The sequence below is a fragment of the Pantherophis guttatus genome, chromosome 1, assembly GCF_059756535.1.
Source record: "Pantherophis guttatus breed Tessera chromosome 1, ASM5975653v1, whole genome shotgun sequence".
NCBI lineage: Eukaryota > Metazoa > Chordata > Lepidosauria > Squamata > Colubridae > Pantherophis > Pantherophis guttatus.
Window position 1 is genome coordinate 75949193 of NC_142063.1, and position 20727 is coordinate 75969919.

At 36.7% G+C, this 20727-nt stretch overlaps 1 protein-coding gene across 8 annotated transcripts in view; it reads right to left on the minus strand.

Moving 5' to 3' along the window:
• DDB2 (damage specific DNA binding protein 2) overlaps window positions 1–20727 on the minus strand; it is a 36080-nt gene that overhangs the window by 4440 nt on the left and 10913 nt on the right. For all 8 annotated transcript variants that reach the window (XM_087883052.1, XM_087883056.1, XM_034417527.3 and 5 more), the window contains 6 exons: window positions 11259–11392; window positions 8090–8281; window positions 6474–6619; window positions 1620–1719; window positions 804–981; window positions 223–368 (listed from right to left, as the gene is read on the minus strand). In XM_087883052.1, the coding sequence (XP_087739178.1) occupies window positions 223–368; window positions 804–981; window positions 1620–1719; window positions 6474–6619; window positions 8090–8281; window positions 11259–11392 (896 nt within the window). The remainder of the gene's footprint in view (window positions 1–222; window positions 369–803; window positions 982–1619; window positions 1720–6473; window positions 6620–8089; window positions 8282–11258; window positions 11393–20727) is intronic.

Here is a 20727-nt window from a genome sequence, read left to right on the forward strand (position 1 = left end):
ATAACATTTTGGACCCCATTTACTCTAATAGAGCTCTAGAAACCACAAAAGGAATGGCAATGTGCTGCATGTACTTTTTTGTAATTTTGATATCCCATTTCTGGATTACTAGATGAATGTCCCTGTTTGACAATCGCATTTCCAATTTCTATAGGGGAATTTTAGGTTGGCTTTTAAAAACATGCTTCAGTCAGAAACGATTCCTAATTATTATTCCTGCACCTTGATAGATGTGAGATGCTGGAACTGTCTATGAGGATGTGAAATTGAATGCTGTGGTTTGGACCAATCAGAAGAAGAATAAACCCGGATTTCATTGTGCTGATCTGTACTCAGTAGCTTAGCACCATCTGTTGGGCTGAAATAAGCTGTGGAAAAACACACACACACACACACACACACACAAATATAAGTCATAGTGCTACACCAGGTTAAAAAAATATTTTCCAAGAAATCATACTTATTACGGCATTTCCTAAAGGTTCAAGTAATAGAGCATATTTTCATATCCTTAGTATTATGAAATATACGCATTTCAATAATATAACTGTATTAATATCCAGAGTATTTTTTTTTCAGAGTATGAAAACAGACAATGCAACAAGTATAATATAATGATCAATTCAGATAAAAATCAAATGCTGAATTTTACTATTACTTTATTTTTATCCAACAATCCTTTGAAATTTATAATCTATATAGGGTTAATTGTAAATGCAAAGGAGAATAAGCGCACTATGGATAAATGCACCATGGATACAAGATGAACAAAAGTCATAGGGCATTGGTATTTTCTATCTTACCTGCATTGACACCTTTATCGTGCTGAAGTACATGAAGGCAACTTGATTTATCTTTAATATTTCTCAGATCCCAGATTTTAACTGTCTGGTCTACAGAGGCTGTAGCCAGCAGCCAATCACAATGAGAATTAAACTCCACATGAGTTACTTTCCTTTTGTGCAGCTTCAAATTCCATATCTACAATGGATATAAGAGAAGGCAAAAGATTCTGGTCTATGGATATTAGGCAGAGAAAACTCATCCTCACATCCCAGTGTGTTAATAAATGTTTTTAAAGGATGGTCTTCATGACATCACCATTTTATTTCTGGCCTGATGTGATGGCAAATGGAAACCACCTTTTCTTGCTCTACTGTTGTTATGATCATGCCTCTCCCAATATGTCTTACTATATGAACAATCTACAATGCCTCCATGATGAGGATAAAGATAATGCAATCAGAGGCAGGAATCTGCCCAACCCTATTGAAAACTTAAGTCTGCTCGTTCATCCATCTATTTATTTTATGCCTATCCACTGACATACATGAACAGGGCCTCTCATTACCTATCAGTCACCCAGATTGAGTAAAACAAGCATGGGAAGAAATTGTGTCATTTATTGCAATAAAGGATTGCCTTGCAGAAGAGAAACATAGTTTGTGTACAAGATGCCAAATTATGATTGGACTGAATGTAGCAGGTCAGTGCAATATCATCATGCAGTCTTTAAAACAGTTTTAGAAGATTTTCAATCAAGTTTCAATGGAATATTATTAGATAAATAAAAAAATGCTTAAGTTTTTTATGTTAAGGAAAAAAGAAAATATACAAACCTTTTCACCTTCAGTACTTAACAAAATCACTTTCCCTACATTATCTCCTGTTACTACAGTCCGACTAGTTGCAGATACATCAACACTGCAATACCAGAAACTAAAACAGAAATAACAGTTATATTCTATAACAAATAGAAATGCAACCAAAGAAAACAAAAGAAGCAATAACTTCAAAGGAAGCACTTAAATAAGTGGTGGAGTCACAAGTGAACTGAATCTGAAGGATCTTATTTTGATACAAGATTGGTTTGAGTTATTTATCAAGAAGTGTCCATACCAAAACCATATAAAATGAAATTTTTATCATGTAAGTCACAGAATCATGTAATAAAAATCAAAGGCTCTGGTGTATACCGTATTTTTCGGAGTATAAGACACACCGGACTATAAGATGCACCTACCTTTTTTGGTGAGGAAAAGAAGAAAAAGAAATCTCTCTCTGCCTCTGTGCAATTTTGCCTCTTTGCAGCAAACAGCAAACAGCCTGCTTTACTTTCATTTTCATTTTCAGCATAGCTTGATTAGCACAATGAAAAAAAAAATGCTCCAACAATTTTCTTCCTTGCAGCAAGCAGCAGAGCCCTGCACAAAACAGCTGAGAGCAAATCAGCTGAGAGTCGGGAGGCCGATCCAATCAACTTGTGCTAATCAACTTCAGCCTGTGCTGAAGCTGAAAGGAGTGTTCTTCCTTGCTGTTTGCTGTTAGATGTAACTGCTGGGGTGCAGAGGCCAAAGGATGGGGGCCGGTGGGTGGGCAGGGTTACATTTGGTGTATAAGACGCACCTAAATTTTCACCCCCTTTTAGAGAGGAAAAAGGTGCGTCAGTATCTCTAAAAACATCACATGGAAAAATTAAACTTATGCTTAAAGCATTTACCACACAGAGCTGGTTTTAATATGAAATGTACAGGTAGTCCTCGACTTACAACAATTCATTTAGTGATCGTTCAAAGTTACAACAGCAGTGAAAAAAGTGACTTATGACCGTTTTTCATACATACAACTATTGTGGCATCCCCAAGGTCACATGATTGAAATTCGGACACTTGGCAACTGACTCAAATTTATGACGGTTGCAGAGTCCCTGAATCATGTGATCACCTTTTGCGACCTTCTGATAAGAAAAGTCAATGGGGAAGCCAGATTCACTTAACAACCGTGTTACCAATTTGAACAACTGCAGTGATTCACTTAACAACTGTGGCAAGAAAGGTTGTGAATTAAGGCAAAAGTCTCTTAACAATTGTCTCATAAATTTGGGGCTAATTGTGGTCATACATCGAGGGCTACCAACTATGAATAATCTATAGGAGGGATAGAGGAGATTCAAATTGATGAAACAAAACAACCCAGATTAATTTAACATCTTCAAACCAAACCAATTTAGGTTGCAAGTAAAATTACTGCTAGTTTTTCATCACTGATTAAAGTAGTTGAAAAAAATCTAAATTTAACATTCTATGCAGCTCAGAAAAATGAGCTCTGACATATATAGCCATGTATTTTTCTTCAAATATTTATTTTGAATATTTGTTCAATTATAGACTGTGAATTGGCCCTTGTAGACTTTATATTATTCACAAGGCAATAGACAATGAAAAGGCAAAACTAGAAAATAGTTTATTGATTTTTCTACCATTATAAATTGCTAGCAAAGTTGGAGCACAGCAAGTCTGCAAAGGTCACTGTTGGTGTTTTGCTTTGTTTCCTTAAATCTTTCCTACATATTTGTACCCAGAGAGGGATTTCTTGGATTTTTAAGGCTTTCTTCTACAGATTGCTCAAGTATTCATGCCCACAACATACTTTACTACTTCATCTGCCAAAATGAAAAGCAACACTAAATTTCAAATGACTTATTAGTTGACCACTTATATTCTGAAGCAGAAATGTGTTACTTCATTCTCTGTGCTCAGAAAATAGTTCAAGCAAATTCTAAGAGACTGTCCTTATACCGTACCTATGAAGGAAGTTAGAGCAAGCTTAACGAAAAGAATAGGAAATCTCTCTTCCTTCTTTCCCAAACTTGTAATTTATGATTACAGACTCATGTATCACAGGCTACATGCTGCTCAAGTCTCAGACTAAGAATGCCATCTCCTGTTACCATATTGTTTTCCAAATCAAATAAGTTAAATCTCAAGCTTCTGATAGGGTCTCTGGAGTCTTTCTGGAATATGGAAGAAACTAGCAAATGAAAACAGCTATATTACCATGAAAGAATGAGAATAGGTAGCTAAATTATTAAGAGTGCATACTCTTTTTAAGGCCAAGGATCACTCTTAGATTGTAAATAGTATGCTTCATCCATTAAAAAAAAAAGAAATAAAGAAAAGAATGGGCCAGGATGAAAATTACAGCTGAACTCAACTTTTCAATAGCTTCTAAAGTGGGACAAGGGATTAGAAAACAACATCTAACATTGGGACTTGAGGCTGTGACCTCCAGACTAAGTAAAATTATTTATATACAGCAGTAGCAGCCTAATTAATTCTGAATTTAAAATTCAGTACTACATCAATCCTAGCTAGTTCATTCCTATATATTTAAATGCATTTACTTACTTTACAAAGCAAGTACAACAAATGCTGAAAAGCTGTCCTCAAAACTATTTCATAATATTTGAAAAAATGAGACAACTGTACATCTCACCAATTAGCCCTTTTATAAAGAAACATTGCAGTAATTAATTTAATTTAATTTAATTTAATTAATTCAATTTATATGCCGCCCCTCTCCAAAGACTCAGGGCGGCTCACAATAACTGGGACTTTTTAAAAAATCTAGAATATTTTATATAAATTTTTAGATTATAACACAACAGTCCCATTCAAAATATTCCATTCAAACAATTGCCATCTCTTCTGATGGAACAAAACTCAAGATGTTTTAAATGTATGACATTGGAAACAGCAGAAACTTGAAACAAGGCCCTTACTTCCTTGCTTTTCACCGTGGGTGGAAAAGTACCTCACATAAAAGTATGTGAGGTGGTAGTCCATGCTACCTGCTAATTTACCATCGATCTACGGAAGGAATAGTCAAAACAATGATATTTTAACTATTTTTTTCAGAGTAAACAACAAAACCCACAGTAAGAATAATTTATGTAGATGACACTTGCACCAAAAGTGACAGAACTGAATCTATGGTACCAAAAAATAACAATAGATTTACTTAAATGAAACCCATTAACAGCAGCAAACATACATTTTTCTGGATATTTAATTGAAGCTTCTTTCTAATATATATACATATATACGTTGCTATCATGCATAATATTTGTTCTTCTTGGAACTAAACCAAGTTTTTGTTATCTGGCAATCTGAAAAATGTAGCAACACCACTTGTAAAGCATCTATGCTTACTCTTAATGTTTGTTTATACAACATACAAAGAACACATAAAACAGCAAAATTACGCTATAACTCATGAACTAACTTCCAGACAGCAATATAAAAATTGTAGTAAATGTCAGTGCTAGAGGGCAGTACTCTTTTTATATTGAAAGCAAGCTCTTATTCTCTGAAATATATGTCTAATTATCCTTTGTACCCTCCCTGCTCCTTTAAAAGTGGCTCTGGCCAATTATAATAACAACTCTTGTCACTCCTGTTTTAATTCTCTCTCCAAATTTCTATGGCTTGGGGAAAAATAAAATGAATTACTAAATCAAGCCAACTGTAGAATACTCAAAACGATGTGGAACGAAACATTCTGATAAAAACTTGAGAACATTTTGTTCCAAGTTCAGAATGCTGGAAACAATTTGGACCCTACTAGTGCTACTTAGTATCTCACTGTCATTCTTTATCTCACTATTAAGGGTTGTTTAAAATAATACAGAACTAGAATAATCCTACGACAGAGTAGTAAAGACCTCTATTTTTCAACAGTAGCAGCATTACATGGCTACAAATACTTTAAAAATGCATTACTTTGTGCTCTTAGGATCAAAATAGCCTATTTCCCTTGAAGTACAATCATTTCCAGCTGTACAAGCTTTTTCATACAAACTACCGTATTTTTTGGAGTATAAGACACACCGGAGTATAAGACACACCTACCTTTTTTGGTGAGGAAAAGAAGAAAAAGAAATCTCCCTCTGCCTCTGAGCAATTTTGCCTCTTTGCAGCAAACAGCCTGCTTTACTTTCATTTTCGTTTTCAGCATAGCTTGATTAGGACAATCTGCTCCAGCAATTTACCTCTGTGCAGCAAGCAGCAGAACCCTGTGCAAAACAGCTGAGAGCAAATCAGCTGAGAGTTGGGAGGCCGATCCAATCAACTTGTTCTAATTAGCCTGTGCTGAAGCTGAAAGGAGCTGTTTTTTCTTGCTGTTTGCTTGCAAGGCGGTAACTGCTGCGAGGCAGAGGCCAAAGGGTGGGAGCCAGTGGGTGGGGTGGGGCTACATTCGGTGTATAAGACGCACCTAAATTTTCACCCCCTTTTAGGGGGGAAAAAGGTGAGTCTTATACTCTGAAAAATATGGTATATAGGAAAAAACTCACTCTATTTTATGGTGATCTAAATCTTATATGTTTTAAGCAAATCTCTTTATCTCTGAATTATAAACTTTATAATTTAGTCTGCTAGTCAGTTTTCATTTTGTGATTTTACTGATTTTCAAACTGTTTTACTCAGTAGTTTGTTTCATCTTTTTATTACCTAGCTCCTTAAAGGCTACTTTCTGAACTAGAAAAATGAGCACTCTAAAAAGTAACTCAGGAATATAAATCTCCCAAATGCTGAGTGGAACAGTGAAAAATATTCCAATCTTAACTGTTTTTTATGGTTATGCTGCCTTCTAATAAAAAAAGAAAAACCTGAAAGAAGTAGATTGCATCTTACTCCCAGTCATTGGTATTGGCCATGACCCGGATTGTGTTGCCATTAAAATCTTGCAAGGCAGTAGTTCCAGCAACTGATGATGTGTACAGCTCATTTGGATTAAAAGGATTAAATTTCATTCCTGTGATGGCCCCTCCAGCTCCAATCTATAGTTAAAAGAAATGGATAACACACAAAGCCACTCAAAACCCAGGAAGGACAAAAATATCTCGTACTATCTGATCAGTGTCAATAATATGGTAAAACTACATTTCCCAAAAGGTAGTATTTATGTTTATCAGACTGCATCAAAGCAAAGAACCTCATGTGGGAAGGATTTTCAGCTCTTCTGGCCCATACTACATATATTAAATAACTGTTACTGGAAAAATAACAATTGCTAACTCTGACATAATCTGTATCATGGCAAGAGCCCAGCTTCCTCTCTCAGAATCACTGTATCATATTGAGTGCTGATTTTTTTTCAGTTTTTTAAAAATTATGACCTGAATGAGACTTTGAGGGATACTGTCAATTTGAAACATAATCAGGGAAAATAAAGCAATTTGGTGCCTATTAATGAGCTCTATACATAACAAAAGAAAAAGTCTATAGTAAGCAGTAAAAAATAAAATGAAGAGAAAATATGATCAGTGAAATATGCCAGAGGAGTTAGAAATCTTGGAGGATAAAAAAAAAAAGATGGAAATGAGGTCAGGAAAGCTTCTTCTTCAGGAGCAATAACATGGGTACATGAGAAGTTCAATTTTTATTTGATTATCTTCTCTTACTTGTTTGAGAAGAATGAAACAGGAGCTCTACATTTATAGTGCAGAGGTTCCGTTTTAATATTTTATATTTTTTTCAAGGTTTATAAGACTGCAATGCTCTTGTCTTCACATGCAAATATATATCTTAAGAGAAACTCACATAAAAGATCTAGGAACATTTTTAAAAAAAAATTCTTCCTCTGATCCAATAAACAGACAGCACAATACACTGTAGAACTATTATAACTGTAAAGCTCAGTCTCTAGGTGACCACAGTTGATTCAAGGTTTCATATTAAAGCAATATCTTTACAAAACAAATGAAAAATCTCACTGTATTTACAGGATGTCTGCCATTCACTCAGAAAATCAAGTTGGAAGAGACCCAAAGCTAACTGGACTTTCTTGTTTTTTCTTTTGAAGATGTTTTGCTTCTCATCCAAGAAGCTTCTTCAGCTCTGTCAGATCTGAAGCTTCTTGGATGAGAAGTGAAACATCTTCAAAAGAAAAAACAAGGAGGTCCAGTTGCCTCTTGAAAAAAGCACCTTTGGGACAACCATGACCTGGATGACTGAGACTCTCTACAAAGTTGGAAGAGCCTATTTGGACCATCGAGCTCAACCCCTCCCTTAATTAAGTGTACTTCAGTGTCTGGATCATGAAAGTAAAACAAAATTAGATCCAAAAAGATTACAGATTTCCCACTTTAAAATAGTATTTATCCACTTTTGAGCCATCCCTCCGACCTCATTTCCATTCTTTCAAAGTAAGGAGACAAACAGCCCTGATTCTTCAAAAACAATTTAATTATAACTCATGGGTCTCATCAGCATGTTAATACTAAACAACCCTTACTGCTTCAACTTACCCCTTTAATAAAACATGTTTTATTGAGCACTTCATAATTCCACAGGATGATGTCTCCTCCTTTGGAGCCCACAGCGACTGTGCTGGGATGCATTGGATGCCATTCCAAAACTGTAATTCTTCTGTCAAAGGGACTTGCCGTTCGGAACAGACGGTACAAGTAGAGAGACCGTACAAAGGGCACCTGGAGACACTGTTGAAAAGAGAGTAAGAGAGTGGGATCCAAGCCCCAGATACATGCACACTGTCTTTTTATACATATGTACAGTTGAGAGGAACAATTGTGAAATTGTATCTTTGGATTCATTTTCCTCAATATGAGCAAATGCAACAGTTTTTATTCATTTGTTTAATCGGGTACTCTTTATCTAGTTTTAATAGAAAACAGATAATTTCATGTTTAGGTCGTTTTTATTATGCAGAACTACTGAACTATTCAAAAGAGTTTACAAAGTTTTAAGTGCCATTGTAACTATAAGTATATGGTGCTTGCTATATATTAAGTGCCATTGTAACTATAAGTATATACCTTAGATCATATCCAAAGTCAAAAAAGGAGGGGGAAAAATGCTACTCAAATTCTCTTAGCCAGAGCACAAGAGACTTGAAGAGATGCTATCAAAATTTGTTTGGATCTATTTCAGACTTGGCTGAATCTACTAAGCAGTCTATTATGTGTCACTTAGACATTAGTCTTTACAATCTTGTATATTCTACAATATATTAGATTGGGCAGGCATTATGAAATTTTATGTTTCAGAAATGCCTATTAATTATTTCAAACAACAGATGGCTACTCATACAGTCTATTACTCCAGTCCACTCAGAAATCATTAACTGATTTGGAGGATTGATGGGCCAATAAATTACAGAGTGTCTGAATGCTTGGAATGTCTTCATTGGCTTTCCAAATATCCAAAAGTCTTTTAAAATATTTTTAAATTGTATATTATTTTTACTTTAATTAATTATTTTATATTTAATACTCTTAGTATTCTTCTAAGTTTTGGCAGTGATTTTAATATTATAATATTTGTTAAATACATTGGGTTCCTTTCTTTTCCTCCTGATTCAAATGTGTTGAATAAACAATTGTTTTTAATAAATTATCTATTGACAAGATGTTTTTTCAGTAGTAATGAATCATACTATATTTAAGAAGGTTCATTTTTTAAAATGCTGGTTATTGTTATTTGCAATTCAGACCTGGAGCTAATCCAGTCATCACTACACATACACTTCTGTATTTTTTTAAAATGACAAATATATTTGAGTCATGAACATTAAAGAGCCGAGGAGCATGTTTAAAAGGAAAAATATTTCTTTATACATTGAAATTGATGAGGGTGGATTCTTTTACATGTAATATATAATGCTGGAAAAATGAGGAAAAATCATTTTAGCAAAGAAAGGGATTAAGTCCATTAAATAACTGGAAATTCAAATCTGCCAAGGAAGTAGAAATTTTAGTGAAAATTTCTAATTTTATAGTTGAACAAAAGATTTGGTGACTATGCAATTTTAATATAGAGAGCATTAATTCCAGTAAAGCATTAGTATTGTGGCTGCAGCAACCTCACTTTGAATCAGTGGTGAAATCTAAAATTTGTTACTACTGGTTCTGTGGGCGTGGCTTGGTGGGAGGGGTAATGTGACTGGGTGGGCGTGGCCATTTTTTTTTTTTACTTTTAAAACCATTTTTTCTACAACCTCTTCTGTGAAGAGATTGTAAAAAAATGCTTTCAAAAGGCTCTGACGATCCCAGCTGAGTTGCTTGATCGGCAGAGATTTTATAAAAAGCCTCTGCCGATCAGGCAACTCAGCTGGGATCGTCAGAGGCATTTAAAAGAAAACAAGGTTTTTTTTCTTTTAAAAGCTTTTGAGGATCCCAGCTGAACCGCACAATCATCAGAGGCTTTTTTTTTTTACTTTTAAAAGCATTTTTTGTCCAAAGAGGTTGTAGAAAAAAATGCTTTTAAAAGTAAAAAAAAAGCCTCTGATGATTGTGCGGCTCAGCTGGGCATGGGGAGGGGGCAGGGATTTTTGCTACTGGTTCTCCGAACCACCCGCCTCCATCGCTACCAGATCGGGCAATCCGGTCCAAACTGGGAACATTTTACCCCTGCTTTGAATCCAAGTCATGGCAGATGAAAAGGAGAAAGATTAAGCAGCTCTTTAACCAGCGCTGCCTAATTTTAAAACATTATTTTAAAAAGTTACAGAAACTATTCCAGAGAATGTGGTTCTGAGAAGGATGAGGCATCCAGTTCCCGTGTATTTAAAAGTACTATCTGCTCGTTATAAAACAGCAACAGTTCAACTCTGCAAATATTCAATTGAATTATTTTTGTCATATAAGAATACTGTATTTTACTGAATATTTTAAACAATCACTGTTAGTTTTACTAATCTTGGATTTCAGGTGGATGACATAACTATGATCTGTTTAATTCTTAATCCATTATTAGTCTGGGAAAAAATGAACTGGAAGTTACAACATCCTTTGAATACCATCCAGGGATTCAATTCAGTGGACATTAGTGAAGACTATTTAAATGTGTAAACTCAAATAATTTTTAGTATCAGGTTCAATAGTTAATTGTACAATTTCTAATTATACACCCATATTAGTGTCATTGAATTTGGACAAAAATATCTCAATTACCAGAGTTAATATTTTAATACTTTTTCCCTGGAAGATTCATCGTTAACGGAACAACATATAATAAATATATAGATTTTCAAATAAATAAAGTTCAGTTAATTTGGGAATCATTTGGGATATGTTTAGAACATTTATTTTTCATGGTAAGGTAACAGTCTATTGACTCCTGGCAGAAAAAGATCTACAATTACAACATACAAAAGTTAAATTAGAAGTTAAAGAAACATGGAAAATATATGCCCTTAAACAGAGTAAGGAAACATATTATCTTTTTAGGTTTACTAAGTTACAGTTGAACCAATTACAAGCTTTGTACACAGTATATTTTTAAAACAAATGAAACACTGAGTATTGAAAAACAGAGAGAAAAGAACTGGAAAATTATTGGTTACTTGTTTGAAAATTTTCCAACAAAGTAAAATAATATCCTTGGAAAGAGATTCCTCAGGACAAAACATACCAATTATAATTAACTTTCAGTGTTTTTGAATTTTGTAACTTTTACCTTCTTAAGCTGTGCTCCAATAGTGCCACCCACCATAGTTTGATAAACATAGTGGACAATATTCTTTTGCATTTCCCATGGATGGAAGGCAACTCTTGAATTTCGAAACATGGAACCACCAAAGCAAGCTTGTCCTGTCCCCAAACAACAAAAATGGGTATTTCTGATTACTTGCTTAGTTAGTATAGGAAGACTTCAGAGTTTTTTGTTTTTGTTTTTTTAATTACACATTAAGGACTACCAACCACATCTAAATTCAAAACAGTTGGGGAGGAAGACAAAACTAGAAGAAAAATGATTACTTAATGCATTAGTAGATATAAAAGTATAAAGTTTCATCAGCATGCTAATACAAAAAAATCTAAAATGGCTAGTAAACTGTATAAAGATCTAGTAAAAAGCAGATGTTTAACATTTTAAGAATGTACAGGATAAGACATAAGCAATTTTTCTAAAATAGTAATGGCAGAAAAAAATTCACAGAATGTCAAATGGGAATGGCAATATTCAGTTAACTATTAATTTTATAAAATTAATATAAATATAAAATTTTGATCTTGGGGGGAAGGAATTACTGACCCGTTAGGGTGAATTTCTTCCTTATACCCCTTTAGAAATAATGTTATACACTAAATTGACAGAATTATTGAGAAAACTCAGATTTTTAAAAGACAGCCATATTGTATTGAATTATATACCAACTAGGTGGAATTTATTAAGTTTGGAATGAAGATAGTTTTTTTCATGCTGTCGCAAAAGTAAAAAAGAATAATCTTTAGGAAGTAGGAAAATACTATAATTGTTGATATGAAGGACTGGATTTCAGAGATGTGATTTAGCAATTTTTGAGAAAAGTAAAGATTCTGTAAAAAAATAAGACACATTATGTTTCCCTTTGGAAAAAACATCTTGGTCAGGCTGGGTCATCATTGAAAGCTTAATTTTTCTTTTTAAATGCTTACAAAATCAAGTGAACTTGAGATATAGTTGGGATATATAGATAACTTAGGATATAAATGTAATTTTTTAAAAATTGTTTTTATGAATGGGGAATAGTTTATATTTTTATTTTATGTATGTCTGTCTGTTTGAAAATGGATTAATCAAAACTATTTGGTGACTTTAAAAAATTGAACCACCCTAAGAATGTTAAGTCTGTCTTCTGTGCGCATGATCTATGTTTTTATTGTTCCTTGATTTTTAAATATAAACAAGTCGCCCAGACTTATCGTGAGTTGGGCAGGCTCTAAATTGTATAAATAAATAAAGGTTTGACAGATAATAGCATAGAACAGCTTCTTTATCTGCTCTACCAGGAAGCCAATGCACAGAAATTCAAAGTGAAGCTGCTTCCACGTGCTCCACAAACCAAACATGCACACATTCCTACCAGGAATACGTTTGTACCAATGCACAGTACTGCAAGTGTTTATTCTTACTTATTTCTGAACTGGTCTGCACTCCCTCTAGCTTGCCAAAGAGGGAGCACTGAAACCAACAGTTTATTGGTATCCTGCTCTGTTTGGCTCCACAGTGAGGGGAAAAAGCAACATTCCTCTCTCTCCATCCAAAAGAAGTGAACTGCTATGGCGGGGGGGGGGAGGGGGAGGGTATGGGGGGGCGCTAGTACTGAGAGCAGCAAACAAGCAGTGAAAGAACAGTGATTAGGCTTCATGGCTCCTTCGTTTCAGCTGGAAAGAAAGAACCTTAAGAACTGGGAGATGGGCTACAGCAGGATTTCCACAATGGGAAACCATCCATCCATCCACCCTACAGTTCCAGAAGAAATGCTATAAAATAGACTGTGTAGCATTTTTTCTGGAACAAGAAACTTGTGAATTTGCAAAATATGCATAGCCTACTTACTGGAAATTAAATGCCATTACATGGAGGCATAAAAACCCTCCAGTCCTCCACTTAAAGGGCACCTGAGGTATTGAAGTCCACTATAAAGTCATGGATGAAAAACACATCTTGCCTATTAAAGGCAAGAAAAGCAATTCTTTGAACTTCTCCCTTTTTCTTCCTACAGCTAGAACTCATAGCAGTGAAATAGCAAACTAAACTAAAATACTAGAGAGAAATTTGAGATACATAGCAAGTAATGTACACTCAAATACCTCATAACAACTTCAATAAGAATTGAAGAAAAAATACTGAATGATTCTAAAGCAAATGAGTAGCATAATTTGAGTTTTAAGGTAAAGAATTTAGGATTCTACAATATGGAAAATAACAAGATGAATTAGCTATAGCAAACTTTAAGTTATACAGGTAGTCCTTGACTCACAACCATAATTGAGCCCAAAGCAACCCCGCTTAGGCTGGAAACCCTAAAGCAGTTATGGCTAACCTTTTTTTCCTCGGGTGCCAAAAGCGCACGTGTGCCCACACCCATAATATATGCCCCCCGCATGCCCCACCCCGTGTGCTGCCCCCCCGTGCAGGCGCATGCGACCCCCTGTGCTTTCCCACCCCCCTGCATCCCATTTTGGGCCTACCCTGAAGCCTCCGGAGTCTGTTTCTGGATTTCCGGTAGGCCCGTTTTTCACCCTGCCCAGGCTCTGGAGGCTTTCCTGGAGCCTCCAGGAGGGCAAAAAAGGGCTCCCCGGCGTCCAGAGGCTGGAAACGGCCTGTTTCCGGACTTCCGGTAGGCCTGTTTTTCACCTTCCCAGAGCCTCCGCAAAAGCCCTGTACTTACCTGGCATCCAAAATGGGCCACATGGAGACTCCTGGGAGGGGAGGGGTGGCATGGGCAGGAAAGCGCGGCTCCCGCATGCGCAGCAGAGACCCGAAAATCAGTTGGCCAGCAGGAGGCAAGCACGAATGTGCGGTGGAGCTGACCTAGGGCAATGGCTCACATACCTACAGAAATGGCTTTGTGTGCCACCTGTGGCACGTGTGCCATAGGTTCACCATCATGGCCCTATAGCATTTCAGACAAATGGTTATCCAATCTCTTCTTAAAAACTTCCAGTGTTGGAGAATTTACAACTTCTGGAGGCAAGTTGTTCCACTATTCTATGTAGACTTCTGCCACATCTGAATTTTGGGTTTCTTTCAATCTACTGTTTTAAAACTATAGATTCTGTTTGTCTGGCCACAAAGTTAAGGATGGATTTCTTTAGATCAGTTATAAATCCTGCAGTCTGGTATGATTAAAAAACAGATCTTGGTTTTTTGTATGAAATCCTTTCGTATTTCTTCAGCATGTTACTATAGTCAACTTTTCCTGAGGCTAAATATACTCACCTCGTTCAATCTCTATTTATAGCAGGGGTGAAATCCAAATTTTTTTACTCCCAGTTCCGTGGGCGTGGCTTGGTAGGCGTGTGTGGCTTGGTGGGCATGGCTTGGTGGGCGTGGCATTCCCTCCCCACTCCTGGGGGAAGGATATTGCAAAATCTCCATTCCCACTCCGCTCTGGGGCCAGCCAGAGGTGGCATTTGCCAGTTCCCCGAGCTACTCAAAATTTCTGCTACTGGTTCTCCAGAACCTGTCAGAACCTGCTGGATTTCAACCCTGCTTTATAGTCCTTTAATTTCTAATCCATGAATCATCCTCAATGCAGTTCTTTGAATGTGTTCCAATATCTCTGAATGCTTCTTAAAGCTAGAGCCCACAACACTTAAGATGATATGAGCAAAGCAGAATAATGTACAATTTTATTGCATTTGTGTTTTTCTCAGCCATATCATATTGAGGGCTTACATTCAATTGCAACCTATTGAAGATTTTTCCCCCCAGTAGCTTTACCAAGCCGGATATTTTCCTAATCTATGAGTATTTGGATGTTTGTTTCATAAATGAAGAACTTTGCTTTTATTTCTGTTAAGTATCATTTTACTTTAAACCAATTTCTTTAAGACATCAACATAATTTAGAATGTTATTTCCGTCTTGTGAGTTACAAGTTATCCTAATTTTCAATAATCTGCACATCTGATTAGCATTGATTTCAGCTCTTCCTAATTAATAAAATATCGAAAAGTAGAAGATCCAGGACTGATCTTTGTAGAATTCCTTTCAATATTTTCATCCAATTTGACCAGCTCTGTTTAGTAAGAGTTTCAAGCCAGGATTAAAAATTAAAGTTTCAAGGCATAAAAATTAAAAAGAAGACAAGAAAACAAACAAACAAACAACACTATTATTTATTTGTGAAGGTGAACTGGAACTTTTTTTATTCACTTATTAAATTATGTCACATTCACTAGAACAATAGTGAATGTGGATATGTCGGATACATATCCGAATTGTGTGAAATACCAAGTGCAATCACTTGTAACTCAGAGCAGAACAACTATGAGTTTATAATAGGAGAGTTTCTTCTGGAAGACTCCTCAGATAAAGGCAAATGTGAGCACAGTCATCAAACTGCTGTGCAAAATTGAAAAAACTTCTGACAAACGTAAATATATATATATATACATTGAGAAACCCAAAAACATAAACACAGGATATCATACCACTGCACTTTAAATTCCTTCTGGAACAGAATATTCCAGTTTGTTCTATAGCTTACATAAAATGCACGGAGTTTCTAGCAGTGTGATTTTAACAAACAAATCTGCTGACACTTCATGAAAAAGCCTAAGAGACTGTTGCCTAGAGAGAATTTTGCTGAGCAATTCAGCTGTAGAGGTTTGACTTTAGTTTGTTTTGTTTTTCATAGTTAGCTCCACTTTTTATATTTAATCCCTAGATACTTTTATTTATTTATTTATTTATTTATTTATTAAATTTATGTAGTTACCCACTCGCAAAAAAGTGACTCTGAGCAATGTACAATAAAACTATTAAAATAATAAAACAAAGAAAACAATTATGCAGAAAAAATTAAAAATCACAATTAAAGGTTAAGAGAAGGCAATGGCTGTCAACAACAATGGAGTCACCTCAGTACCCTGCCGGTCCCCTAGAGGTTTTGAGCGACTTCTGGAAGATCAATAGGGATGGATCCAGCCTCACTTTGGGGTGGGGGAAGGAGGATGTTCCATAGGGGGGGGCACCATGGCAGAAAAGGCCCACTGCCTAGGTCCAGCTAAATGTAGCTGCCTAGCAGACCTCTTTTGCCAGATCTGATGGGATGAGCAGATGTAATCAGGGAGAAGCAGTCACTCAAATCACCTGGGCCCATGCCATGAAGGACTTTTAAGGTCTAAGTAGCACTTTGAATTGGATCCAGAAGCAAACTGGCAACCAATGCAGTTCGTGGACCAGAAGTGTAACATTTGCCATTCTAGAGGTATACATAACTGTCCACACCACTGCATCTTGCACCAGCTGAACCTTCTGGATACTTTTCAAGGGAAGCCCTCTACGCAGCGTATTACAGCAGTCCCACTAAGAGGTAACTAGGACATGAATGATCATAAACAGAGCATCCCAATCTGGAAATGGGTGCAACCGGGGCACAATATGAGCTGCGCAAAGGCTCTCCCACTCATGACTGTCATCTGCTCTTTGAGCAGGAATGTGAGTCTAGAAAGACTCCCAGGTCTGCTGGGAAGTTCAATCCCATCCATCACCAAAGAAGGCATAGTCTTAAAAGTAAGGTAAAGGTAAAGGTTCCTCTCACACATATGTGCTAGTCATTCCCAACTCTTGGGGGCGGTGCTCATCTCCGTTTCAAAGCCGAAGAGTCAGCGCTGTCCGAAGACGTCTCCATGGTTATGTAGCCGGCATGACTAAATGCCAAAGGTGCGCGAAACGCTGTTACCTTCCCAAAAAAATCCCTATTTTTCTACTTGCATTTTTACGTGCTTTCGAATTGCTAGGTTGGCAGAAGCTGGGACAAGTAATGGGAGCTCACCCCGTTACGCGGCATTAGGGATCCTAAAAGTAGTATGCCCTAAAAGTAGTATGTCCCAAAACAAAGCCACTCAGTATTGCCAGGATTCAATTGAAACCTGTTGTTCTTTATCCAGACCCTCACACGCTCCAGGCACTGAGATAAGATCTCCTCAGCTGATGATACCTCAACCTATGGTAATGGATGAGGTCACTCCTTGGCCTCATGTAGATATTGAATAGGAATGGACAGAGCACCAAATTCTGTGGGCATCCCACACAGTACAGGTGTGTGGGGGTGGAATCTCATACACACCCCATCATCACCACTGGAACTGATTCCGGAGAAAGGAAGTGAACCAGCATTTTACAGTACCACCCACCCGCAATCCTCCAAGCCAATCCACCAAGCCAAGCCATCAATGGTATGGAGCCATTGAGACATAAGGTAAGGATGGATGCACAAATTTGCATTTCAAGAACAAGGATTTGTTGTTATCTCCATCAGAAAAAGTGCAATGTAACCTTGTCCATGACAATATTAATAATCTTCAAAATAATAGGATATGCAACACCTGACAATTTGTTAAATTAAATAACAAGAAGCAAATCAAATGAAACAAAAATACATTTATGTGGCACAGTACTTGTAGAAGCAAAGGGCAGTGAGAAAAATTATCTACCAAAGGAGTTCATATGATTCAAACAGGACTTAGCATCACTCTTTACTTTCACTCATTCAGTAACACTTTTCATTATTCATTTTTCACATTAATGAGTATACCCATATTTCTAAAGATCTACCCACAGTCAGAACAGGTTTGGGTCTTAAACAGGAGCACATTGTCATTATTCACACATTATTCTAAATGACAGTAACTAGAGCCTTGAAAACAGTTTATTCAAAAAAAATTATTCTACAACCATTAACTTAACTCCATTAACTTTGAAGGGCTATGAATATGTAAACCCATCATCACTCCATCTCCTGTGACCAACTGGAGTGCAAACATAACATTTAAATTGTGCTTTCCTTTCCCAGGTTTTATTTCATTAGAAATAATGGATTCTCAGATGGAACGAAAAGGCTGAATTAATACAGAAACTGGGAAGCAGAATTATGTAAGAACTGCCACAGAGTGGGGGTAGGGACCATTTCACCTACAAGTTTCTAGAGGTATAGCTTCTCAAGAGAATATTTACCCTGAATGTGATTTAGAATGCACAGCAGGAGATCAGGAAATAAATTATCTCTAATCAACTGAGACTCTGTAAGTTCATATACATATGAAGCTAATTTTGGAGTGGCGCAAAGAACTTTTTTTAAAAAAAGGTTCAAATTGAATGATACCCCACTCACCTTTACAGGGACTACCTAGCTAATTTCTAAGACATTTTAAAATGTTTTAGAAATAAAAAATGGCTTCATTATCATTAAAGCCACCACACGAGATAAAGGAAAACAGATGTAATTTATTCATGCTCTCTTTATTTCACTCCCTTCATTGTTGTTGGAGACAACAACTTGATGGGACACAATCGATTATGATGATGAAAATCTGTTGGGACCAGCACATAAGCTGATTCACCAGTTGCATCCCTTTCTGGATCGGGACTCGTTATGCATGGTCACTCACGCCCTTGTCACCTCACGCCTGGATTATTGTAAAGCTCTCTACATGGGGCTCCCCTTGAGAAGCACCCGAAGGCTCCAACTGGTCCAGAATGCGGCCGCGCGGGTGGTGATGGGAGCAATGTGGCGCTCTCATGTAACCCCCCTCCTGCGCGAGCTGCACTGGCTCCCAGTGGTCTTCCGGGTGCACTTCAAGGTTTTGGTTACTATCTTTAGAGCGCTCCATGGCTCAGGACCAGGGTACTTACGAGACCGCCTCCTGCCACCAATAGCCTCTCACTGACCAGTTCGCTCCCATAGAGAGGGACTCCTCAGGGTGCCGTCGGCCAAACAATGTCGACTGACGGCCCCCAGGGGGAGAGCCTTTTCTGTGGGGGCACCTACCATCTGGAACGGGCTTCCCCCGGAGTTACGAAACATCCAAGACTTACGCATATTCCGCCGTGCCCTGAAAACATTTCTATTCCAACAAGCTGGTCTGGCCTAACTCTCCCTTTTTAATTGGCTTTTAAACTGGCTTTTAAATTGGGTTTTAAACCTCTTTAGATAAATTTGGATGTTTTTAATCTTTGAGCCTAAATTACTTAATCTGTTTCTTAATAGTTTTTAACTTCTATATGTATTTGTATTTATTATGGCTGTTCACCGCCCTGAGTCCTTCGGGAGTAGGGCGGTATACAAATATGAAAAATAAATAAATAAATAAATAAATAAGCTACAGCTGGAATATTCCCCATCCCCACCCAACCTCATTTTTGTACCTTCTTTGTCAGGAGGTCATAAGGTAACTTAAGGATGCTAACACTTCTGTTTGGATTTAGATGACAGATGATGCCAAAGTTAAGCTAAGCAAACAAAGCATTGAAAGAGAAGCACATAAGGGATTGATCTGCATTTCATTTATTCTATTTTCTGAATTGGCAGAATATATTGAACAATAAACTAACAATACAAACTGACCCTTGCACAACAGGCTAGGCTAAAGTAAGTTAGCTTGTCTGTGTTTAGGTACGTTATCTAAATTGTTAAACTATTTTATGCTTTAACATTTATACATAAAGTAGAAAAGATACAGGTCATTAAATAAAATAATCTAAACAGCTAGGCTGTAACAACTTTTCCCAGATGCTGAATGAGTGCCACCCACACTTGAATCAACAAAAAAGTACACTGGCATGAAATTTGCTGCCCCATCCCTATGCTGCCTCTATTTCATCTGTTCTGACTCACTGACAAAGAAGCTAATTTTGCATGTGCAAAGTGATTAGTTGATTTCTCTGGTCCTCCCTCTTCTGCATTTTACCAGGTGGGGGAAAGAATCATCTGCCAATTGCATTGCTGGAAAAGAAATATAAAAGGAAAAGCTGGCTGTATATTTCTATCTTTCATAAGCTAGACTCCTTGGGCTCCTCCTCTTCCACCCAATTTTGAAAATAATACGTTGGAGTCAATAAACTGAATCCAACAAGGGAGATAGATTACTAGAGTATTTTTATTTAAGATTTCTTTTCCCTTCCTTTCTCTTTTTTACATAGGCAACAAATTCTCCTCTATTCTATTCTGGAGGCTATTTGGGAAGGGGTAGTCTCAATCTATTATTTCAACTTTGTGTTACAATTAAAGCACTTATACTCCTGCAAGCAGTCTTTTGTAATGAAATTCTGAGAAAAATAAATCACAGTATTGCTCTATTTTTCAGGGAGACAACAGCAGAATGTCAGCAAATAAGCCTGACCAAAGGACTGAAAAAGGAAATGCCCAGCCACTATTAGTCACCGCTTTTAATTTGACAGTCCTTACATATCTTGAGTCTGTCTCTGAATCATGCAAGTTTAAGAAATCAATATTTTTATGGTGGTAGAACTCAATAAATGAATGTGTGGATGCAGTATGAAAAAATGTTACTAAATCATTTTTACAGCCTCAAAGACAGGAAAACAGAATTATACTATCTTCTCTGAAAAATCACTGCCTCTAGACCTCCCAAAAGTCACCACTCCATCAGCTATTTTAATTGTTTTCATTCACCTTGGAGTGCCTTTTA